The sequence below is a fragment of the Rhododendron vialii genome, chromosome 7a (assembly GCF_030253575.1).
Source record: "Rhododendron vialii isolate Sample 1 chromosome 7a, ASM3025357v1".
In the NCBI taxonomy this organism is placed as follows: Eukaryota; Viridiplantae; Streptophyta; class Magnoliopsida; order Ericales; family Ericaceae; genus Rhododendron; species Rhododendron vialii.
In genome coordinates this window covers 33,297,621-33,318,956 of record NC_080563.1, presented here as the reverse complement: position 1 = coordinate 33,318,956, position 21,336 = coordinate 33,297,621, and the positions used below count along the sequence as shown (strand labels likewise).

The following is a 21,336-nucleotide window of genomic DNA, read 5'->3' as shown; positions in this document are numbered from 1 at the left end:
TATATAAATATATATATATATATATATATAAATAAATATATATATATATATAAATAAATATATATATATATATAAATATATATATATATATATATATATATTAACAAGTGAGACATTAATTGAAATAATATAAATATATATATATATATATATATATATATATTAACAAGTGAGACATTAATTGAAATAACAAATCAATAAACATAAATACCTATGCTTGTCAAATAAGTTATGCAATCCCCATCCATAATAAACGAACCCCACACAATGTCTCAAAGGATCTAGCTAGAAGATTCCCGAATAATACATTTGAAATGGTGGATAATACTGTATTTTTTGATAACAGATAATACTGTATGACAGTGGATTAAAAGGAGATGGGCTTTGGCTCAATTATGTTCCAAGTAGGTCTATAAAAGGAAGTGTGTCACTGGACTACGAGGGTGTTCCACTTTCTTTTTTAAAGTTTTTTTTTGAAAAATAAGGTTTTTCAAGCTTAAAAATTACGTATTTACGCAAATAATTTTCTTACCAATATGGATCTTGTTTGATAGATCTCACCGAGATCTTTTAAACGGTGTAAAAAAAATTAAAAAATTATTTTTCATTTTTCATTATATTTGAGCTTGAAAAACCTTCATCTTTTAAAAGTTCTTTTTACTGCGCATCTGGAACACCCCTACCTCATTTTAAAACCCACAAGAGAAATAAGCTAATAAGCCCACTGATGAACAGCTAAAAGCTTTAGCCATAAAATTTTAAAAAATACTGTATATGCATAAAATATTTATGTGTCAGTTGTGCAATGAAATACTTCTGCGTATACATGTTGTGCACAATATTTTGTGTCCATAGATTTTTTCTACGTTTTTTTTATAGGGAAATTTATAAAAATAATCTTTCTAATTTTACTTAAGTCTCATTTTCGTCCTACATGTTGGTACGAACCGCAACATTTAAACTACCATGAATCTAATTTTTCTTGTTCAGTTTAACTAACAGAATTTATTAATTGAACCAATTTGATACGAAAACTAAACTTGAAGGTTAAAAGAATTGTAATTGATACTTAGAGGATGAAAATGAAACTTGGATAAAACTAGGAGGACCATTTATATAAATTTATCTTTTTTATATCGGATTTTGATTTTCGCGCTCAACTTTTTACTGATTGTGTTCTACTTTTAATGTGAAGTTAAAAAGTAGAGCGCGAAAATTAGGTTTCTTTTATATCATTAGTTCTTTAACTATATGGAAAAACTTATACAAATTCACTTGCATCACATGAAGAGTCTACACACTGACACACTACACATCTCCGGTATGTTCGAAAGCTCATATGTGAAGTGTGTAAATTTGTTCAAGCGTTTGTTATTGTTCGAGCAAAATTGTTTTGATACTTGAAAGCTACGAAAGTCGTCTAAAATTGTTTTGATACTTGAAAGCTACGAAAGTCGTCTAAAAAAGCTTAAAACTTGACTTGTGGCTGGGAGATAGGTGAGCCGAGGTTTAGAATGTTAAAGCTAATTTTATTTACTATATATATATATATATATATATAGGGGAAATTATAGTTACCTCCCTCTAATTATGCCTCGCGTACACTTACCCCCTTTTAATTTTTTTTGGCACTTAACCCCCTCAAATTAACGGAAATTCAAACGATCATAACTTCAAACGGTCATAACTTTTTCGTCCAAAGTCGAAAATATGCAAATTATATATCGATTTCGAGTTCTTGAAGTCAGCTTTCTAATGACACCAAAATCACATCACGATTCAAAACACACAGAAAGTTATGATCAAAAGAGTAAGGGCTGGTAGACAGAAAAACCATTTTGATCATAACTTTCTGTGTTCTTTGAATCGTGATGTGATTTTGGTGTTATTAGAAAGCTGACTTCAAGACCTCGAAATCGATATATAATTTGCATAGTTTCAATTTTGGATGAAGAAGTTATGACCGTTTGAAGTTATGACCGTTTGAATTTCGGTTAGTTTGAGGGGGTTAAGTGCCAAAAAAAAAAGTTATAGGGAGGTAAGTGTACGTGAGGCATAGTTAGAGGGGGGTAACTATAATTTGCCCATATATATATATATACACGATTCTAGAGCTCGAGACCAATCCAAACGGATTGAACTGAGCCGAGCATTTCTCCGAGTTCGAACTCACAGAAATTCCATTCCTTCTGTACACTCTTCCTTTTGCCATCCCTATTCGGAATAGCACTACGCGTGTTCACTCCGTCCCTCTGTGACTGTAAAATCGCCACACCAGAGGAAGCGCCAAGAAAGAAGGAAGAAGGAGAAAAGTTTCCCTTCTTCCATGGCGTGTGTAATCTCCTTCACTATTCCAATGCACCTTCCTGCTTCCCAAACCCTAGACAAGGTAACTTAACTCCTCTTTTTTCCCCTCGTTGAATTGCCGAGAAATTCCAACCAAGAAATTTGTCTGTTACCTGACACAAATGATGCTTACGATGGTAAATTACTACCAGTAGTATTGATTTCATTTGATATGTTTATTTTGTGGTTCGTACTCTCCTGTGCAGTTGGGTTAATACCACTGGTCTTTCTCCTTATAAATCAAACCCTATAATTTTGAAGTTCTGTTTCATTTTCTGTTTGCACTGCAATTAGCCCTACCACAAAGGAAATTTTACGTACGGTGGGAAATCGAGAGCATTTAATATAATTCTTTCACTTTGCTTTCTATGGAGAAGGATTCAATTTCTGAATTGAGCTGGGCCTGGGGAGTGCTTGGAGGAAAGCCCTGGCTTTATTCTGCAATCTTTACGGATTAGGCGAATTTGGTAATTTGAAATTTCCTTGGCTATCGTTGTGAATAGAGAAAGTGTAAAATGCTGGTTTGAGAGGGATAGATTGGATGCAAAATGCGCTACGTGCTATGTCCTTGGGTTTGATTTGAAGTATTGGTGATATGTATCGATATCGGTAGGTATCGAGTCCCGATATGGGGCCGATATCGTGGTGTGAAGGAAAATCGCATACCTATCTGGTCATGCGCAACAGTACCGGCTGATACGTAAAGGTGGTATCGGTCCGTTATGGGCAGATACGGTCAACATTACGGCTGATAGGTAACGGTGGTATCGGTGATATGTTGTGCGAAATTTTAAAAAATTCACACCTCCTGCCTACAACTGATATGCCCCAAAACCGAGAGATCGCAACCGATACCGTTATGGAGACTGATACCGATATTTCAAAGTATTCACAACTCAAGGTTAATAGGCCTAGTTTTTCACTTTTAACCTCTGAAGTTCAGAGTCTTGAATCCCATTAGCCTTTACGTTGGTAAACATCTGGATTTAATCCGGGCATTTGAGACTTTGAGTTTTGAAATATGACGTTTGTAAGTTCGAGGGCTGTCCGATGTTGGAGAAGTGGGTGGAGAGTCTTCTTAAAGGCTTGGTATGAATGATAACAAGAAATAGTTTCTTTTGTTGAAATTGCGAATCACAGAAAAATGACCTAGTGTCGGAGCCTTTAGCTCTGGGGTTCAGTGAACTGGCTTCATAAGTGGATCATAACTTAGCGGTGCTGAACAAGCAGCACATTTGCAATGTACTCCATCGGGTCTTGAATTTGATCATTTCATATATGTTAAGTAGGACAACAAAAAATTCCCTGATGGACTGGGCAATTACAGATTTATTGGTATAAAACCACAATTTGCTTTTAAGTAGCCTTTTCTTACAAATATTTGACCGATTAGTTCATCTCAGTAGCCTTTTCAGTGTCCATCAGGTTTAATTTATCGATTGCTAGTTAATCCCATTTTCAGATTGTTCGTGTCCAACTGTGATGATCAATGGGGAAAAAAGCAATTGGAAAGAGAATTTCACATTCTTATTGGCTTCGTAGAGATTTCTTTGTTTTTTTAGGAAGGGTTTTGTGAACCACCACCCACTAGGCGGTGAATAATATGCAACTAAGGCCAAACAAGTTCGAATTTCAATACACATCCCACAGATATCAATACTTTTTCATGGATATCAATACACTTATCCAATATCGATGCACTGCTTTGGTTAGCATTTTCGTTTTAGGAATACCATTTAGAGCATCTCCAACCAAGGATGTCAAATTTGATATGGCATGCCATGTGGATGAATTGACATTGGAACCAACTCCAATCAAGATGTCAATTGCTCTGGTGTTATTTAACATCTCCTTTCTCATGTCAAATTTGACGTGTGATGTCAAATGTTTTCTTTGATCACTTTACTCCCCAAAACTTAAAATGAAAGTGAAAACCTACTTAAATATGAAATTAGGCATATTGGTTGGAGTTGGTAGTTTAGAGATGCCGAATTCTAACATGTCCAATTGCCACATACGCCTTGGAAAAAATTTGACATCCCTACATTTGAAGTCAAGGTTGGAGTCCATTTATTTTTAAGGCAGTTGGGTTTGCCTGTTTATGACAAATGTTTGACTTGAGAATGTTTTGGCATCAACGGATTCCATTTTTTGCGAGCTACATAAGTGATTGTTCAGAGATACACATTACTAAACTATGCACTATGGTTGGTGTGACTATGGCCATGGGTGTCGATCTAGATTTGAGTTTGTGTACTGGAATTAACTATGAGTCATGGATATGGATACGGGACACAAGTGTGAAGTGATGCGTTCATAAAAATATCGGTTGTATATATCATTGTGTAAAACACAAGTTTGAGAATGGTGAGAAATTAATTTAGGATTTAGGCGTTGTTGTATGAGCCAATGGCCAATCAATTAATTATGGTACACATGGATACACTACTACACGATAGGGATTCATCCTTTCGAGAAATACTGAATATTACTTCAATCTCCATAGAGAAGCAATGATGGTTTCTGTGCGTTTGTTTTCTCTTGTTAATGGAATGTCAAGAATATCCCTCGTGAAGTTAGTGATGCTTGGATGTAATTAAAGAGGTTGTTACAGTAGATTCATGGTTCATTTACCCTAGGGGTGGCAAATTGAATCCAAACTCATTAATCGACCCAAACCCATCCACTAACAAATTGACCCAACCCAACCCATTTGTTAGCTGGGTTAGAATGAGCCCAAACCCATATAACCCATTTATTAGTGGGTCTTAATTGGGCCAAGTTAAATGACCCAACAAGTCATAAACTAACCCACCTCATAAAAAAGAAAAAAAGACGACAGAGAACTCCTCGTCATCTCTCGATCTCCCCTCTCTCACCATTAAATGAGGTTTTCTCAGCAACTTAATTGAAGCCACGGCGGTTTTGTTCATTTTTTTTTTCCGTAAAACGGCTGGTTCTCAATTTTGATTCTTTTGAATAGTCCAAAGTTAATTCTAAAGATGTTCATGTCTTCATAATTTAGCAGGAACATTACTGTAGATGTCATTAAACTATTGTAGAAAGATAAATGATAATTTAATTTCTTAATTTAACTGAAACTAAAAAATTTGCAGAAAACAATTATATACATCTCTCAACAAATTGAACCCAAAAACAGAAATTTACAGGCTGGTTTTGATACTGATCGAATGGAAATTTACGATTTCAAACGAAACAAATATATACATCTCGCAACAATTTATTACATATAAAACCCTAGAACTTTATTCAAGTCCCAAATTTTTCTCCGAAATGGGTTTAGAGAGAGAAAATTCAATTTATGAATGGAAAGCTTGGATTTTCAGTAGATATGCCGCGATTCGGTTGGAAACACCTTCCCGTTGGCGACGATTTCATTTTTAGCATATATTTGTGAGATGGTAAAAGGGATATTTGGTTGCCAACTAGGGACTCTAATTGATAATTTTAGTTTACATGGGTAATTTGGTCATTTAAATGTTTAGAGGTAACATGATCATTTCAGTGTACATGGGTAGTTAAGTCATTTTAGATTTTAATATACATGTAACTGGGTTAATGGGCGGGTCGGGTTTGATGTTAAATAAATGGGTCGGGTTGGGTATGGGTAATTAGACTCATAACTAATTGGGTTTTAAATGGGTCATGATCCATTAAAGACCCAACCCACTTACAACTTACCCAATTTGGCCCATACCCGCCCGTTTGACACCCCTAATTTACCCTAATGGCTAACTGAGTCTGTCTATGGTTGGTGTTGCTGTATCTCCTTAATGCCCTCATGCAACTTATGAAGATGACCAATTTGTCTATGTGCTATTTTTGGCTTGAACCTCTGCATATATTTTCAGTTGGAGTGTACTTGATGTTTAGTGGGCTTGCCTTCAGGAAATGCGTCCAAGATCGGCTCTTGGAAGGCTATCAAGACAAGCAACCAGCAGAACAGGTATTTTTTTCAGGCCTAATATTACTAAGGTTAACCCTCAAATTGGGACCTAAATAGACAAATGGTCTGCATATTCTGAAATATGGTGTGAAAAGACAATTTTGTCTTTCTTGGTTTGGGAAATTCTAGATTCAAGTTCATGTTAAGGTACTCTGGAAGGGGAGATGAAAATTTGAACAGTGTTTTCTGGACAATAACTTAGAAGTTCAGCTTTTTTTGTTTTGGTGAGAAACTAATTCCTACAGAGCAAAGAATAAAGGCTAGACACCTTAACATTCCTAAATGGAGTAACTTTAATTTTAACATCATGGCTGGTAAGCTTTATGATTGGGTCAGGGGATCTATGGAGCCCTCTAAATGGTAAAAGCTCTAGGATGGCTTATTCTCGTAGGATACATAATGGTAGCCCAAACTAGCTTCTTGATAACAGAAGTTATAGTTGTTGTCCAAAAGCAGAGGTTTGCTATAGATGTTTTGCTTGTTCACCCGAAAAAAGTTAAAGTTTGGTGAGACAAGAAAGAATGAAACGTTTAAACAAATGATAATTTTAGGTTAGTGGTTACCAACTCCCTAAGGCTGCCCTAACTTTTTTTTCTTCTTTTTGATCATCTTTGTGGTGGATTTTTTTCTTAAACACAAAGTGCATCTAAATCATAGAAATTGTGATACAGATCGTATTTGTGTTTTGCTACATGAATGAGGCAAGGATGCAGATAATAAGTTTGAGCTCATCAACTAACTAAATCCTCATGGATTTGGAAACAAGTTAAAACAATTTAGATGTGAAAAGATTGAAGCAATAAAGGACCCCATTTGGAGAGCTCGTGAATGTGATCATTGCGATTTTTCTTGCTTCACTGGATTTTTTGGGATGGCCCATTGATGGTCGAATTTTTTCGGCAAGACTGCAATTAAACACAATAATGACGAATGTTAATCATTTATCTCCTTTAAATTTTACTAGTGACATTGCTTTGAATTACCACTTAAATCCATTTTTTTTCATGTCGTGTAAGAAATGGCATAGATATTTTGTATGTTATGATAAGTGCAGTTGATAGGCTTCAACAATGATGCCCATTCTTACCAAACCGAATAATTGTATAATATTTGCAGCAATCGCGCTTGTTGCTCCGAAATGCATGTCTTTGGTAGATAGGAGCTGTAATTGCCATAAAATGAATATCAGCAGACATGTTTGTGGATCTGGTTCTCATCCTTTTAATGTAAGTTCTAGTTCTCCTGCTGTAATCTCAGGTTTTTGGGTGGGACCAGATATCGAAGATGGATGGGGTTTTGTAGAGGCTTTTATAAACCAAATATTTTGATTCTTGGTCGTGTCTGAATTGCTTTCGCTTGGCTTCCTCCCATTGAGGGTTAACCTTAGTAGATCAGTATTACACACATCTGTAAATTGAGTTTGGGAAATGCTTGATAGTCATCTTAAGCAAGTCTTGGGTGCGCCTGGAAAGCATTTATGAGATGCTTTGGAAACGTTTGCTTTACCATGTGTGTTTCCCGAGTTCTAATCGCGCTGCCGCAAGTTGTAGCTTCTGCTTCCTATATTCAACTCCGGCGATTGTTGAAACTAGGAAGGTTGAAGACAACATCGGTTCTAGTTTGAGAAAAGAGTCCAGATAAGTTCTGTTTATAGGAAAAGTATGTCTGGAATACTTCTATATTTTGGGGATTATAGTGCTCACCGGAGCTTAGTTGAACTTGGGCAACAATATGGTCAACCTCAGTTGAGCTTGTGTTTCTAACAAATGGACAGAAGAGTACCTTTCTGAGATACCCGTTTAAGCAATGTTGGCTGGGAGATTACACATCCAATGATGGTGCAACCCTTCTATGTTTTATCAACTTGCAGAGGACCAGTCGGCACTAAGGTTTTTTTAGGTTTCCGGCCAAACATGAAAACAATGCCCTTTTTTTTTTTTTTTTTGGTTTTTAGATAGTTGAGGTCTTTCGCCTCAAGCCTGTCTTGAGGTGCATCTACAGATTCCCGTGCTTGGTGTCCCGTATTGCAGGGTCTGGCTAGACCCCTTTTATTCAGCCCTCCAACAGGTATGAGCTCCTTTGTTGCTCAAAGGAGAACCATTTGAATCAAATATTGGAGTGAATACATTGACCTTCAAACAACAACTATTAATTACTGAGTTAGCACGCGATGGTCGGCCCCTCTTACCTATTCTAATTTCGTTAGCAAAAAATAGGTGGTCGAGCTAGGTCTGAGGTGGTCTTCCTCTAGAATTCAGTAGAGGCCTGGACCTTGGACAATTAGACTTCAATATTAGCATTACATTGTGGGTGTTTTGAGCAGAAGCAGAAAAAGAGTAAAACAGAGCTTCTCAGGAATAATTTTTTCAGTCTTTTCTATTTATTTTGGGCTCATAAGCAGAAACTAGAACGTTTGCCAAGTAGACTAAGCACAAGTTTTGAGAAAACTATTAGATTTCCGGCTACACGGAGTATGGGTTGTCATATTCACCTAACAAAAGTATATCATCATGTCCACCAGTAAAATTTGTCTCTACGTGACTTGCCGAGAGCACCACATAGACAATGTCACATGGTACCGAGGACTATTGAACAAGTAGCCCAACTTTTGATATGGTGGGCTGTTAAGCCACACCATATTCTGCTTCTATGTTTTCTGAAAACTGTCCCATTTCATTTGCCCTTTGCTCTGGTTCACCCACTCCTTGAGAGAGTAAAGTTCTTTCTGTTTTCCTATTGTTTCTTCATTCACTGCTATTAGAGCTTCACGGTTTGGAAGAGTTCCGTGAGGTTTAAACCAGTGATATATCAAATAAGGGGTAGAGAAGTACTTCGGATCGTGAAATGATCGGTTGGAAGAAATCTTAAGATGTGCCCTCTTGGACATTTAAGGCATGACATTTAAGTATTAACTAATTTTATTGAAGGCTCTTTCCTAGAAGTAGTTTAGTGCACAACCTGGATTAGTGTGAGTGCTAGGGTTTCTCCTCTTGCCTTCCAGTGTGTCTGTGTCCATAATTTTTTTTCATCTTTCTTTTCTTTTAGTGGTCTTGGGTATAGGTTTAGGCAGGTTACTTCTGTTGTAATTTGCTAATGTGCCGTAAAGATGTGAAGGGATCATGGTGCTATCCAAGTGGAGATTTGATCAGAAACTGACCGGTAAAGTATGTCGTCATGTCCAGCAGTAAAGTTTGTCTCGACGTGATTTTCGGAGAGCACCACATAGGCAATGTCACATGGCACTGCAGAATTATTGAATAATTAGCTCCACTCTTTAGATAGTGGGCTATTAAGCCGCAAGATATTCTGGAATTTGATCCGGTAAGTATAGCTGCTGCATAGCTGCTGCTGCTATGTTGATTGAAATTATAAAGAGTAACGGCAACAATAACAGAACCTTTCTAGTTCCAATCATTGGAGGTATAGGCGGAGGAGGATTAGAGATAGATATAATTTTTGGCAATATATCCACAAAGTGATGCTCTCAGGATATCACTAAAATGATGGCTCCCCATGCCTCCAAGAACTGAGGAGTTAAAGGGTCGTTTTGCTGTGAAATCATACCCTTAAATCAAAGCCGAGGCATCAACAAGGGCACACCTAGAGACCCAAATCAGTTTCTATGCATACAACATTAAAATGCCACCTCATGTGGTTTTCCTATAAGTCCGCAGTTATCGCCACAATAGGGCAATCATCAATTCAAAAATTTTAAAACTTACCATGTCATATGCCCTTTGTTTGCGAAATTCATCCTTTAGGTAAAAATGGATTAATCTCCTACTAATTGGTCTCCATTAGAAGGCGGAATCTAACCAAAACAAGTGTTGAAATGGAGAACTTATATCTACAAGAAAAAGTGTTGAAATGGAGATCTAACAAAAAATGTTGGACAATGTTATATATATAATGATAGTTCATATTGAATTTTCAATTATGAACGAGAAGTTGGATTTGAAAAGGAAATAATGAGGTTTAAAAACATACACATAAATTGACAATTGTTGTTTGCGTGTGTGTGAATGTAAATTAATCTTGGAGTCTCGAAATCTTGGAGATGCTCTAAGAGAAGTATGTGGTACACAAATCTAGACGCAGATGTGTTCAGAGCCGTTTGATGTGTGTGGATTTCACATACATATTGTGAGATTCACGTGCATCAGACGCTATATACACAACTTTGTCGGGATCTGCATTCGGACATGTGTCTCCCAATCATTCTCTTGTTTGTCCAATGCGGAGAAGTGATATGAGAGCATTTCTAATGAATCCTACAAGACACTAAATAGTAGCTAGTGAATGTGCAAAAATTAACTCCAATGGACTAGATAAATTTGTCTATAAACTTATCACTCAATAACTCACCTTATAGATTTAGTCACCTATTTATGTACTCATTAAATTTTGTGTGCTCAATTTCCAAATAAAAAATGTTATTTGATTTTTTGGAATAAAATGAGGTTGCCGTTGCAACAAAATTTGTTTCCTTCTCTGCATCGAAACAAAGTTAACGTTGGGAGGGATTTTTCAAAATGAGGGACTGCTACTCCTTGCTTGGGCTGAAATATAGTGGCATTTGCAACAAAACGATGTAGCTGTTGTTAAAGGCGGTCGATTTTGTCACTCCCCTGCAAGAGTATTTTTGGTGCAAAAATAAACTTGCAGGGGAGTGACGTTAACAAAAAAGAGAGTAGCAAAATCATTTCCCTTATTAAATTGAAGCTTCGACAGACAGAGTAGGTTGACCATTTCCAAATTCCTACTGCCGTTTAAGTTTCGAAATATATCGTCGATGTTATTTCTTTTTTGGGTTTCATACAATAAAACTAATTAGTCCATCGGAGTGACCATCCACTCAACAAACTAATGACCACTTGTTACTTTCTACTTTTATCAAAAACTACCATTTAGCCATCAACTCTTTTACAACCACACGCACTTACACACAAATACACAAACTCCTAAATTGGTTAGCCATCTCACTGGAGATGCTCTGAGGGGCTTAGAGCATTAGAGAATCTAAGCCCATGGACTGACCCGTGTACAGGCTGAGTACATAAAGGACTCTTTTTTGGTTTGGACTTTGTTTCCAAATGTGCAATCAAACAAGGGCTGTTTCGGTGGCCCATTGGCATTACAGAACGCCCACGAGAAAGGGGTCTTTCCCTTGAATAATGTATCTCTCCCTTGGTTTCATTTAGTGGTTCGATTACGGTACTCATGTCTTTTACTACTATATAGTTACTTTTAAAAAAAAAATTAGCCATAAGTACGGTAAAATAGTTTTCATTTAGAAGCAGGGCGCCTGTAAAATAGTTTTCATTTAGAAGCAGGGCGCCTGTAAAATAGTTTTTAGTGAAGGTTACTTTTTGAGTTGATGCATAAGGCCAAAACATGTTTTCACGGACAAAATTACCCTAGTGTAGGGTACCCTAAGGTTTAGGCACTTTCATAGGAATTTAGGGTGCACTTTTCTAATATAGGATTTTAGATACTGTTATGTTTGGTTTGATATTTGAAATTTTTTTTGAAAAATAGTAGGGGTAATAAGTGGAGAGAGATAGATAGAGAAATGTTGGAACTAGGGGGAATCTATGAGGAGTTTTTTGAAAAATGGTTTTTGAAAATGGAAGAGAACAAGGCATAGGCACTTTCATAAGGTACCTTAGGATTATAGGCATTTTCATATGGTACTTTAGGATTTAGGTACTTTGATAGGGTACCCTAAGATTTTAGGCACTCTCACTAGCTTTTAGTTATTAGTGAAGTTTCACTAGTTTTGCAGAATGTGCATGTCCTTGTGCTCAAAACATATAAATATGAGAGATTTTTGGCTAAGTCCAAAAAAAAAAAAAAATCTTGTATATTCGTGAAAATATTATTTTTTAGTTTAATGTTCTTTTGATAAGTGAAGTTGTTCACGAAAATATATTATGTTTCGATCGATTAAGGCTAGGTTTGGCTTAATAATTAAGCTATTTGAATTTTTTTTCCTCTATTCTATATTTTTCCAGCATTTATTAGTTTTGCTTCAATTTTTTTTTTGTAGATGATTATGTTCAAAACTGATAATCATTTGGATTATTTTTTTCTTTATTTAATTTTTTTAGTGTTGAACATAATTTTGTACTTTTTAGTCACCTCTTGTCGAAAACAATCAATAATCTTGAAAAATTTGACGAAAAACTAGAAATGCAAAAAAAAAAATTGGAATAAAGAAATTCAAATGACTTCTTAAGCCAAACCTAGCGAAAAAGATGACTTTTGAAAACAGAGGGAAAAAAAAAAGAAGAGACGGATAAAGTACTTAGAATTAAATCCCTCGTTTTGGGGTTTGGACAGGTTTACTTATTTGTCTCGTGATGATATAGCTATATTCATATTTGGAGTATTTGCGGGTAACTTGTTTTCCTTTTTCGGCCTTGTTCAGATGTCAAGAAAGAATGAGAAAGTTAAATTTTCCACATATTAATTTTTACAGTGTTCAGGTACCAGGAAAGTGAAGGAACCTAGGAAAATGAATTTTTTTTTTTTTTTTGTATGACTCACTTCCTGTTAAAACAGATCTTACGAAAGATAAGAAATTTAGCATCCCGAAAAAGCTCTCCACTCGCTATTTTCAAATATTTGGCATCAACGTTCTCGCTCTCCTTTATTTCATTTATTTCGTGCGAATCTCCAATTTTTCTCTGTTTCTGCTGCAAATTTGGGCTGCTTAGTTAATATGTTGGTTTTTTGAAAGTATTTTTTTAGTATCTTGTTATCAGTCTTTTATTTTGTTTGTACCAACTAATTAGTCACTGTTGGTTAACATTGAATTTATTCGTCTTATCTGTTTATTTGTAATTAAGCTTCGATAGTATCACATGGTGATTGATCGCAATACTTTGTATTTTTATTTTTCTAAAATGGCTAATTTTAGAGTTGCATGATGATTTAGAGGTCGCAATTTGTATGTATGAATTTTCATGAAAATATGGTGGCCAGATATTTAGCTTCCAAAATTACTTTAATTCAGGATGAAAAGAAGTTTTACGTAAATTTCTTTTTCATGGCAAATGAACAATTAAATTTCAATTTTCCCACAGAATTCTTTCAAATGAACATTGGTAGGAAAATTGATTTCTTTTCCCCTTTACTTCAATTAACTTTTTTCAAGACTAACTTTCTTGCACAACATTCCGAACAACTAAAAGTAGCCGGCCTTAGAGACTCTCGATTGTAGAATATAAACATAATTCTTTTGTCAAATGAACATTGGTAGGAAAATTGATTTCTTTTCCGTTTACTTCAATTCACTTTTCTCAAGACTAAGTCTTGTTCGGTTGGTAACTTAAAAATTTTGGGTTTAATTTTTGGGGTAATGAGTGAAGAAAGAAATTAAAGTAATAATTAGAGATATGAGAGTAATAAGTGGAGAGAGATAGAGAGAAATGATTGGAGATAGGGGTAATGAGTGGAGAGGGAAATGTGAGTAATAATTAGAACTAGGAGTAATGAGTGTTTTTGGAGTTGAAATTTTTTTTCTAAGTTACAAGCAGAAAAAGGCATAAACTTTCCTGCATAACATTCCGAATGGATAAAAAGAGTTGACCATAGAGACTCTCGATTGTAGAATATTAACTACAGTATGAGTTATACTAAAGGTGATTTCTTTTTTGACTGGCAATGTTAATTTTGTAACAGGGTAGTGTTTGACTGTATATTTGGTAGAACAAATTTGATTTTCCTTGTTAAATTTCTTGGAGGGTTCCAACATAAAGCCAATTTTTGTGATGCCGTTTTCCTTGCTGTTCCTGTTTAATCTTTGCAACTTTCGGTTCGGAGATTAATAAAATTCTATTGCCAATAAAAAAAAAACATAAAGCCAATTTGGCAATAAGTAGAGTGGCCTCTATAATATATTAACAAAACTTGGGTGGCTTAGATGAATAATGTGGGATAAAGTCTAATGTTCGTTTGACCATTTTGCTATTGCGACCTCCTTGATGATACTGGGTATCAATCCCACCGTTCACTTGTGGGGCTTTCAATTAGTTGCGGCCGATATTTGACTGCTACAGCTAATTTAGGCACTTAAAAAGGTTCCCCCCTCAAAAATACATTTTTAAAAATTCACGATTGCTGCGATCGATTCACGTTATGTATCCTTTGATATTCCCAATACCATTACAGTACCGCGACGGTCACCGATACGCGTGAAATCTTTCAGGTGTTCAAGAAAGTTTCCAACTGCAGCTCCATGCCGGAGAAGGTCAAGACTCAAGACAATGGAGAAGTGGTCCCTAAGTAGATCTCAAAAACCCTAAAACTATAGGTTTATAATAATCAGAGCCCAACACTTGAGAACTTCTGGCATGCTGATTTCAGTCACTGTCCTAACTCCTTTTTTTAATGGGAAAAGATTGCCCTAAATTCCTCTGTTATCTCTAGTAGGAGTACTAAAATATTAGCACGCCCCAACTCTTAAATAAATTCATCTCTTTTTTGGGTGTACTGTAAAATCATGTTTTCTAAATAATCCACCTGATAAATGGTCCCCGGTTTTAGGGTTTCACAAGATACCTTTACCAAAGTACAAACCAAAGATCTTTGGTCTCCTTTGACCATTCTATGAGCTGATCATGGACATGGTCATGGCCATCATGTATATATCAGTCCGGTTCAAGTCAGGACCTCTTGCGGTTAGGACCGTCAGGACCTCTCCTTTTCCGATCAAATTTTGATGATCCGAGTCGCTTAATGTGATCAGAACGTAATTTTTAAGAGTACCCGTGAGAAATTGGCAAAAAAAAAAAGACGGGGAATGGCTTCATCCTAACAATTTTTTGTTGAACAATTCAATAAAAAACTGCTCAACTCAAGCACTTTCCGGTCATTTTTTTTGCCAATTTCTCGTGGATACCTTTAATATCACGTTCTGAACACATTGAGCGTCTCGGATCATCGAAATTCAATCAGAAAAGGGGAGGTTCCGACGGTCCTGACTGTATGTGTGTGTGTGTGTGTGTGTCTATATATATATATATATATATATATGCATGAAGAAAATTCCATAAGCCTACAACCCCTATATGAGTGTTTACCGTATGCACCATTTGAATTCATAACATATGTTTAAGAATTCATAACACCAACACATGTTATGAGTTCAGGATTTATAAATTTATGTCTAATTGTCATGAATCGTTGTACGAAAGTTATGATTTTAAGACTGAGATCACGGATTTATATGCAAAATATTAGTATGTATTTAAGGTGATTCAAAGGTGCGTAGCGTATACATTCTAATAGGGGTGTGTATTGTAGTATTTTCTTTAGAAATATTTATCAGCCCTTTTTATTTTATTTTATATTAAACTCTTTTGAACTGGTACTCTTTTTGAAAATTGAGGGTGTTCAGGCTTGCTTTTGACAACGTATAGAATAATCTCTAGTAAAATATGATACTCATTATAAAATTTTGGGGTGCCGCAGCCCCTGCCGGCTACCCTACTTCTTCTTCCCCTGACAAAAAGGAGAACAAGCACGATTATGAAGTTTTTCTTTCGATGGAAAATTATGGAGTTTGATATTTTATTATGCGATCGATTGACAAGAAACTCAACAATGTACGTTGGTTATACGCTCTGATCAATAACGAACGGACACTATTGAGTTTTTTTTTTTTTCCTTCCCTTTTTTTTGATGGAAAATTATGGAGTTTGATATTATGAGGTGCAATTGATATTATGGAGTTTGGTATCTGAGGATGGTATAGTTGTTGAGGGCTTTGGCTCTACATTGCACCAAACCTAATCTAGGCTTCTTACTGGGATTTTAAGGAGTATTTGATACAGATTCATAACAAGTACTGTAATATATATAGGTTGTGTTTGGATCAAGAAATACAATTATAGGGACGAGAAAGCTAGAAATTCCTTTGCAAATTGATGGTATTTTTCCTCGATCTACCTTTCCTGCAATAAGTCGACCCGATCCACAAAACCTTCATCCATGGCAGGCTTACAGTAAACTCGAAAAATCACAAACCATAGCATAAACTTTTCATCTCATTTTACACATCCTCCTTTTATTACAACGCCTGCGTTCCGATCTTAGCTTTGTGGAGATCGAGATTTGTGAGAAAAAACCCAAAGGAATCAAAAGAAAAAGGAGTGAAAATATAATCCCACAAATTCCTTTTCATTTTCCGATGAATCTCTTCATAGATACAAGCTTAAATACACCCTAGAACAAAATCTACAACTAAAAGGATCCAAAAAATAAGAAAAGAGCCATGGAGACAAATCAAAGTTACCTTAAAAAAACTTGCAAGTACTCATGAATTGGTTTGCAAAATTTTTCCCAACTCAAGGCACATAAATACATAGCAAGAACATCGATCTCTTTCCACAATCTTGTTTAGTTTATCCTCTCCATTATTTTGGTTTGGATTGAATTCGTACGGGAGTTGTAACATGGGAAAAGCATGGAAAACGCGACTTATTTGAACAAACCGGTGACCTAACAATTGTAGAAGCTCATAGCAGGGAAAGCCAGTACTCCTTTCTCTCTATCAAGATGGCTTTGTGAGAGAGCTTCCACCCTTTTCAAGAACCCTAAGCTCTAATGCAGTTGGACTGTGAGCAATTTGCTCATCAGCCTCCTCTCTCTCCTCTCCTGCAGCAATGCCACAATTGGCTTTGTTTTGGTGGGCTCTCTCTCTCTCAAACTCCCTGTACTTGTGCAAGTACCGTTCCATTCCCTCGGCGTAGTTATCAAACCCTAGCGAGCTGAGAGCCCAGCAGATGTCGTCTCCGTTAACTGTCTTCCGATTCTCCTTGTGGCACTTGTCAGACGCCTCTCCGGTCACGAAGCTTATGAACTCCGATGCGCATTCTTGCATTGTCTCCTTGGCCTGCTTGGAGATCTTGGCACTGGGTGGCAGGATCTGCTTCATGATCCGGCCCACGTTGGCTATGGGAAGCAGCTTGTCATTGATCTCCTCAACCATGTCTGGTTTTTTCTTTCTTTTTTCTTCAAAGGGCTTTGATCTGTTTGGACACTGACACGTAGCTCTTGACCACTGGCAAGACTTGTTTCTATATAGGTACATGGAGAGGTATGGTCATGTATGCAAATGCACATGCGCATGCGCATGTGCATCGCACGTGATTGGTTGTATGTATGCTGCGATTATGTGCATGCATGCCCATGTATCTGTGCACAATGAGAATATATGGCATGCCATGATGATGCATGCCCACATGTGCAGCGGTGGGTCTGGTGAGCTTGGCTCCTACACAATTTCAAATATTTCCCACTAATTATACTAGTTTTTCATGTTAATTTGAAAAAAATTTATAGGATCAGTGTCTTTAAGTCTCTAGAGTTAGAAAAGGTTTATAAGGTTCCTATACTTGTGCGGAAAAACCCATAAAATTTCAAGTTATCAACCATTTTTTGATCGTGAGTACAAAATTAAATGGCATTTATGTATTCTTCTTAGACTTAGCAAGCATCAATATATGGGAATGGGGGAAGCTGCTGTGCAGCTTCGTGCTGCACAGCACGCTGTGCACTTGCCGGCGACGCCTTGCCTGCATCGGTCCGGCGATCGGAGACGTTCACCGCGTAGAGCTCGTCGAGTATTACGCGTGTGCCAAAAATCAGCTTGATCAAATATCGTTAAGTGCCTCATCCGAATGCATATAACTTGAAAAAAAATAAATCCGAATGGGTACAAAACACTGGATCAAAACCATTGGATCCATTTTTTTCAAGTTATATGTGTTCGGATGAGGCACTTAACTATATTTGATCGAGCTGATTTTTAGCGCACACGTAGAACTCGATGAGCTCTACGCGGTGAACGTCTCCGATCGCCGGACCGATGCCGGCAAGGCGTCACCGACGGGTGCACAGCACGCTGTGCAGCACGAAGCTGCATAGCAGCTTCCCCCGTTCCCAATATATGTTAGTATGAACTGTATTGCTTATTGTTAATGAAGATATGCATGTGATTTAGACACCTGCTAAGTACAAATCTTGCGTCCGCCACTGCTCACGTGTAGTGGGCAGCAACAATTGGTGGGACAACATGGGAAAATGGACATTCAGAGGAGTACTAGGGCTTTCGTTTTTGTGCATGGCATGAACACAATGAGAAAAGGGTTTAAGTCAGGATGAAACCTAGAAAATCTTCAAGTACAATGATGAAGTACTCCCGAAAGTAGAAATTAATAAGCTAGTGGCAGAATAAACCAAAACAACTTAACCTAATTTTCTTTCCGAATAGAAGTGTCTATGAATGCATCGTGGTACATATATATTCGTTTCTATAGTGCAGTACTGAATGTACAATGGGATTGTAGTGCGGCTTGGTGGAGCGAGCCATTCGACCAGGGCCGGCTAAGACGAAATTGTGAGGGAAAAAAAATACTCTCTTAAGGAAGGAAAAAAGAGACTCCTAGGATTTGAATCGTGTACCTATTGGATAATAATACTAAAGTTTTCTACTAGGCTAACTATGTCATTTGTTATATAAGCGCTATATTGATTATATATTACATACCTTGTTATTTCTATGTGTGGTCCTAATTTTGAACCAAAGTTCGGGACTTAAGTCTACAGCCTCGTCTGGCTTAGCTCAAAGCCGGCCCTGCATTCGAGATATCATCATCATCACGATCCGAACTGTTCGTCGAGTAGCTTAGCAAAAAAAAAAATTGTTTGTCGAGCACTTTAAAAGATCATGTTAGTCAAATATATGTTATAGTTCATTATCTGAATAACAATAACCGTATATTTTCTCAAAAATATATGTTGACTCGTTACGTGACCATTAATATCCAATCGTCTTGATTTTTAGTGTAAATTAAAAAGTTCTCGACAAACTCTGCACGAGACGGGTTCAGATCGTGATGATGATATTTCGAGGGCCTTACCGAGGCGCACTACAATCTCTACACGAATCCTACTCCCCTGTGGAATCTGACCAAACCCACTTGACTGATTTTTGCAAGCTCACCCAATTGAAAATTTTAAGTCCTATAAAAAAGGGTCAATTTCAAAATCAGTACAAAATGGTCCCCCCAGATCACTTTAATTCCATACTCTTAATTCCCAACTCCAACTCAATCTTTAACTTTTAATGTTCCCAACATGTCTAGATTCAATTAAATTAGGATTATATGCTAATGGACTTGATTTGTACACGTTAGTATGTTTTGGGATTGATCCAAAGAGATATCATAGCTGGAAAAGAAGTGATTAGCAACCCTAGTTCTAGATTACCTAATACTTAACTACTTTACTCTTCTTCTTTTGTTTTTTGATAAAAGAAAGAAATATAATCAGGAATATCATTCTAACTTCCGCCCAAAGGGTGTAGAATAATAGATACAAAATGCATTGATATCCGAGAAATAAGATCATTTTGATAAAAGTTGTTTGGTGTTACTGGGCATATTATCCTTCGCCTGGTGGGCGAAGGTTAGCTAGACCGATATAATTAATAAGAAGAATTACACTAATTATGAGTAAGAGGATAGGGCATAGCATCACAAATGCAAGCCACAAACTTCAAAATTGGCGACAAACCAATCACAAGAGCAGACAACAAATTAAAACTTGAAAACAGCAGCAGAAAAATACAACTGAAAGCAACATCTTCTTTTTTCTATAGCCATGGCCATCCATATCGATCCTTCAAATCTTCATATATATACCTATATATATATATATATATATATATATATATATATATATATATATAACACTTTTTTATGTTAGATGCTATCTCACTACTTTGAAATGCACTTGAACTTTTAGGTAGGGTTTGGAACTCAAGGACGACGGAAAGGAGGAAGAGAAGAAATTTTCTTCTTTGATATGATCTTTTCTTGTTTGGTTAATTCCCAAATTGGACTAGAAAGAAAGAAATGATGCAAGTAAAAAAGCAGATGAATAACCATTGAAAAGTGTCTTCAAACCGTCATTGCTTTTATTTTCTTTTCAGTTTTTTTATGGGCAAAAGAAAATTTTATTGACTCAGAATATAAATCACACCGGGATAAATGGATGATGGCAAAGGATGACTGCGATGGAGGTGTGGTGTTGATGCTACCGATGAATATTAGATGCTTAGGCTTAGGCTTGGGTCTCTGATGGAGATCTTCTCTAGCAGGTTTCTGGTGGTGGTGATGGTGGCCGTTAGTCTGTGGTCGGCGGATTGGGGTTTGGGGTTGCGGTGGCTAAGGTTTGATTGTTTAGTTTTTTGGGGGATCAGGCTTGGCCCTTTAGGTGTTGTTTTGAGGTTTGGGCTTGGCTTATTAATTAAGTGTTTCATCCAATTTTTTATTGGATGTTTGATGTACCCTTATGAGTTTTAATAAAATGTCACTTTTGCCGATAAAAGAAGAAGAAGGTATGCATGCCTGTTGGAAACACGCCACCCAACCTCAGCAAAACCTACAACTAAAGTTGATCACAAGATGCCAACCTAAAGACACTAGGGTTTTGAGTGCATGGAGAGAGAAGAATAGAGAAACAAGAGTAATAATTTGACAGAAAACGAGCAGAGAGAGGAGTTTGTTCTAGTGATCCAATTCGAACATAGTTAAAATTAAACACCGAAGGATGAACAAGGCAATTCAACACCAATGAAAGCAACAACCACCTCAACCATAGCTAGTTAGCTTGAGATCATGAAAACGAAAACTAAACCTAGCACTCAAGTGACTAAAAATAACTTGATCATCCGCAATCATCTTCAAGCATACTTGTTCTATGGATCCTTCAGAACGATCTCATTTCTGTGACGAATGTCGCTCGAAGATATCAAATTGTCCTTCAATGAGCTATCATGACTTCTTCTCTCCTGGCCTCTTGAGTTTTTCATATTTCGTTTCAAGGAACGTACGTTCGTCAATGCCTCTTTCACAACCCACTTATCACTTGCTATATATAAGCCAAATAGATCGGCCACTGCAGCACTGGAAAGAAACCCATGAAGTTGGACAAGAGGGCCTAGATGAATA

General features: G+C 36.6%; 2 protein-coding genes across 4 annotated transcripts; one reads left to right on the top strand and one right to left on the bottom strand.

Moving 5' to 3' along the window:
- The first annotated feature begins 2,122 nt into the window (after window positions 1-2,122).
- Window positions 2,123-14,745, top strand: LOC131334076 (uncharacterized). 3 transcript variants are annotated; one of them, XM_058368946.1, is made up of 4 exons: window positions 2,123-2,389; window positions 6,256-6,313; window positions 7,430-7,539; window positions 14,526-14,745. In XM_058368946.1, the coding sequence occupies exons 1-4, from the start codon at window positions 2,327-2,329 to the stop codon at window positions 14,604-14,606; spliced, it is 312 nt and encodes a 103-aa protein (XP_058224929.1). In that variant the 5' UTR covers window positions 2,123-2,326; the 3' UTR covers window positions 14,607-14,745. The 3 variants fall into 3 exon arrangements, 2 of the variants coding, with proteins under 2 accessions (XP_058224929.1, XP_058224928.1); XR_009202026.1 differs by lacking the exon at window positions 14,526-14,745 and having other exon boundaries at window positions 6,985-7,717; XM_058368945.1 differs by lacking the exon at window positions 14,526-14,745 and having other exon boundaries at window positions 2,125-2,389; window positions 7,430-7,717.
- Window positions 14,746-16,472: 1,727 nt separating this feature from the next.
- On the bottom strand, window positions 16,473-17,363 carry LOC131333411 (nuclear transcription factor Y subunit B-4). The gene has a single exon (XM_058367914.1). It carries the CDS (start codon window positions 17,307-17,309, stop codon window positions 16,872-16,874), a length of 438 nt encoding a protein of 145 aa, XP_058223897.1. The 5' UTR covers window positions 17,310-17,363; the 3' UTR covers window positions 16,473-16,871.
- Between the last annotated feature and the right edge of the window lie 3,973 nt (window positions 17,364-21,336).